At 46.8% G+C, this 3934-nt stretch overlaps 1 protein-coding gene across 1 annotated transcript in view; it reads left to right on the top strand.

Moving 5' to 3' along the window:
- The first annotated feature begins 589 nt into the window (after window positions 1-589).
- The window catches only part of ALDH2 (aldehyde dehydrogenase 2 family (mitochondrial)), an 8750-nt gene continuing 5405 nt past the window's right edge, over window positions 590-3934 (top strand). Inside the window, exons 1-4 of the mRNA XM_009697200.1 lie at window positions 590-697; window positions 1995-2135; window positions 2419-2498; window positions 3055-3166. Of these exons, the coding sequence (XP_009695502.1) occupies window positions 2061-2135; window positions 2419-2498; window positions 3055-3166 (267 nt within the window). The 5' untranslated portion in view covers window positions 590-697; window positions 1995-2060. The remainder of the gene's footprint in view (window positions 698-1994; window positions 2136-2418; window positions 2499-3054; window positions 3167-3934) is intronic.

The following is a 3934-nucleotide window of genomic DNA, read 5'->3' as shown; positions in this document are numbered from 1 at the left end:
AAGGCCGATGGCATTTAGCTGAGTGTTTGGCAAGTTTTCGGTGAGCACCACGGTCTTTGCACTGACGCTCTCTTGCCATGGACCTGAAAAAACAAATTCACCCTTACTGAGAAAGAAAGAGTTGGTGAAAAGCTGCTGGTGGTGCCAAGTTCTGGATCTGAACGATACACGGGGAGCCTAAAATCGGTTAATCAGGGAAATGCTGCAAAAGCTCTAGTGCTGTGTACAAAATCAACTGTATCATCCGTGCCTCAAGCATTTTCCCACTGTTCAGTCTCCTGAGCCCCCAGCCTCCCTACGCAGCTCCAGCCAGGCTTCCAGGTCCTGCAGGGACCTACTGAGATGGGAACCGCTTCCCATTCACATGCTGATTGCCAAGATGTCAATTCTTTTTATTCACTTGAGGCTGTGTCTTTTGTTGTGTACTTCTAGGCTAAAACATCTTCATATCGGTGCAGTTTTGGAGGCTGCACAAGTTGAGTCCCTTTAATTAAAGAGCTTCCTAAGATGCCATCAAACAACTAAAACTCTTACCGATTTCACCTAGGTTTGGCTCTAAGGCTTAACATTGCTTTGTTTTTTTTCATGGCAGATTTTCATAAATAATGAGTGGCATGATGCAGTCAGTAAGAAAACCTTCCCTTCTATCAATCCAGCAACAGGAGAAGTTATCTGCCAGGTCGCTGAGGGAGATAAGGTAAATGTGCTCTTGACGAGATCGGTTTGTTTTCTACATAAGCAGGTACACAGGGATTGCAGAGGAAGACACTAACTCATCTCTCTCCTAGGCAGCTCTGCCAAGTGCTGCGTTTGCAGTATTAAGTGTCTGACCTATACATATACCACATCGAATGCTGCTTGTGTTCTTCCTTGACTACCACTTGCAGCAAAAACCCTCTGGCTTTGCCTTTTACCAGCACCAAGTCGGGAATGGAAAGGGCAGAGAGGAATAGAAGTGGAGCCTGAGTTGGGAGGTTTGGGAGCAGTCGTGGGTGGAGGTTGCTGGGGCAGGCAGGGGTGAAGGCAGACACCTTTGCAGTCCCATGGGTGCTGTGCTGGTGGCGTGACCCAGAGTCACTGGAGCAGAGGAGACAAAAGGTCAGGATTCCCCTGAACAGCCCCTTTCTGCAATACACATGTAGTGGGAGACCGTCCCCCACCCTCGGAAATCAAAAAAAGAAAAAGAGAAAGGGATGGTGGGGAGGAGAGTCATGTAATCATCCCATGCCTTATGCAAGGAGGCTGTGGCAGAGCTGAGGTGGTGTTTCCCGGCAATTTTGGGTCCTTCCTGCAGTCTGGAAACTTGCTTGTGTTCCCCAAGGGAGGGGTGACTGAGGGAAACCCTTTGCTGTTTGCTTGGCCGTGGTAGACTGGCTTGTTCTGGTGAGACCATTACAGCAAGCTAGAACAGAGAATCAACTAGAAACGAGCTAATGCCTTGACAGGACAGAATGATGGATTAGAGTTATCTGATCAGGGAAAAAACTCCTTTAGACTGTGCTGGTGAAATCAAATCCTGAAAGAGGGTCAAAAGCACACTTCTGGAGCTTTTGCCATGCTTTGTTCTAGGATGCAAATATTAACCCAGCAGATGACATTGTGGAAATAACTTGACAATATTTGCACTCCATATAGCTGAAATAACAGTGAGTGTAACTGCGGGCGGAGGTGGTGGCCGCACAGTTGTTGCACCCATCTGTTTCACTGCGGCCGGTCCAGCAGCAGCGTTTGTGCTGTGCAGTGCTGCCCAGGTTGATGCTCATGGGACAAGTGGCCCGGGGACTGCAGCCCCTGTGCTCCCCTGCCCTAGGACTGATGAGTGCCTTGCAGGGAGGCAGCTGTCAAGGCTGCAAGTTCTTGCTCCCACAAAAAGGCTGGCACTGGCAGCCACTTGTGCCATCTGGCTGGAGACCAGGGAGGGCTTCAGCTGTATTTTGAGAGGGAGTGGGGGCTGGTTACTCCTTTCTCACCCTCTTGCCTGCACTCCTCCACAGGCAGATGTGGACAAGGCCGTTAAGGCAGCCAAGGCGGCTTTCCAGCTGGGCTCTCCTTGGAGGAGGATGGATGCTTCTCATCGAGGGAAGCTGCTGAATCGTCTTGCTGACCTGATCGAGAGAGACCGGGCTTACCTAGCAGTGCGTATCGCGCTTTACGGCTGAGCTCTCTGCTGTGGTCCCTAACTGCAGGGAGAGGGAGGCAGAGATGGGTGGTTTATGTCCATTGGGTGTGATGGGGATTTTAGCTACAGCTAAAACCATGAGAGAGAACTACAAAGGATGGGGAGGTAGTTTTGGGAAGCTGAAAGCAAAAAGGGCAACATGCAGAACTGATCTGAATCACAAACTGAGAATCAAATCTAAATCTATGTGTGTGACTTTCTCCACCTCGCTCTTCAGGCAATCTCATTGTCTTTTGTAGGCGCTGGAGACTCTGGATAATGGCAAACCCTACTCCATCGCCTACCTGGTGGATTTGGACATGGTAGTCAAATGTCTCAGGTAGGCGTGGAGGCTACAGTGACAGCGCAGTAACTCTTTGTGCTCCATGCTTGTGCTCAGCCTGCCCGGGGTAGCTGAACCTCTGCACTTGCAGGGAGCAAACTCCTCTGATTCAGGTGTTGTGGGTGACAGGGCTGGCTCTGACCTGTTGGCTTCATTCGGCCCATAGCAGGGTGTCAGACACCCTGTTTTCCTCTATTTTTATTATTTGCTAAGACTGAGGCTGTAATTCATGTGACTTTCCAAAGGATTTTTGTTACATATATGCTTCTGTCTTGCTATATGCAGGACTTGTGCTAATGGAGGTGATGTGTGTTGCAGCACAGGAATGACAGAATTAATGTTATGCAAAGTGCTGGCAAAGGCAGGAGAGAAATGTTTGTATTTACTGTCCATTCTTAAAATCACCTGTTTGGGAAATATTTGTATTGGTATGGGTTTTATGAAGTGACTGAAGAAGGGAGGAAAGCAAATAGCTGGAGGAAGTCTCTTTTATTTTCTGTTGACGGGAGACTTGTTATTTTAAGTTCAGTGACCAAAACTTTATTGTTGCTAGATACTTTGCAGGCTGGTCGGATAAATTCCATGGCAAAACCATCCCGTTAGACGGAGACTTCTTCTGTTACACAAGACATGAGCCAGTGGGAGTTTGTGGGCAGATAATCCCGGTGAGTAAAATGTATCAGTAGATCCTGCAGCATTTCAAGAATTCAGCGTTACCATAAAGAGTTGTCTTAAAATGCGAGTTATTATCTGTTGCTAACCACTGCTTCCTCCAGTGGTAAAGAAAGTTACGCTTGCACCAGCTGGGAGGATTGTTACTTTGCTCTGGCAGTACAGAACTACTTGTTGGTTTCATGGGCTCTGAGTAAGATTTACTTTGTATCTGCTGATAGAAAAAAAAATAATTTAAACCCCTTTATTGGAGTTACCTGGCTCAGGACCATAATTAAGTTTAAACTACTACCTGGCATTAAAACCAAAATTCTGTGTGATGAGAAAGTAGAGAACTAGCGTGCAAAATTCAGCTTTATGTACATGGTCTTATTTCTGTAACTGGTAGCAAGCATAGCAAGGTGGTTTTGTCAACCACAAAACCATATTTATACAATGATCTATGGATAGTGTTACCTTTTATAGGAGTGGCGAGATTCTGATTGTTGCATATTGTATTTGCATGTTTTTCATATTTGCATTGAGCAAGAAGCAAATGTAAATGCCTTACTGGTCTGCGTGCACTGCCCTGTCACTACAAACAGGCTTGCTTTCGAAATGCCTCAAAAGAACGTTTAATGGCTAAACTGACAGCAAAGATTAATTCCAAAAAAAGTTGGGTTTTTTTGCAGTGGTACTGAGAGACCTCACACTTCAGAGTACAGTGTTCCTGGGGCAGCAGAAGGCAGTGCTTGAAAAGGAGCCAAACTCTGAAGAGCAGC

Source organism: Cariama cristata, unplaced genomic scaffold (assembly GCF_000690535.1).
Source record: "Cariama cristata isolate BGI_N322 unplaced genomic scaffold, ASM69053v1 scaffold44663, whole genome shotgun sequence".
NCBI lineage: Eukaryota > Metazoa > Chordata > Aves > Cariamiformes > Cariamidae > Cariama > Cariama cristata.
Note: the sequence above shows the minus strand (reverse complement) of the source record. Positions and strands in the feature narration are given on the sequence as shown.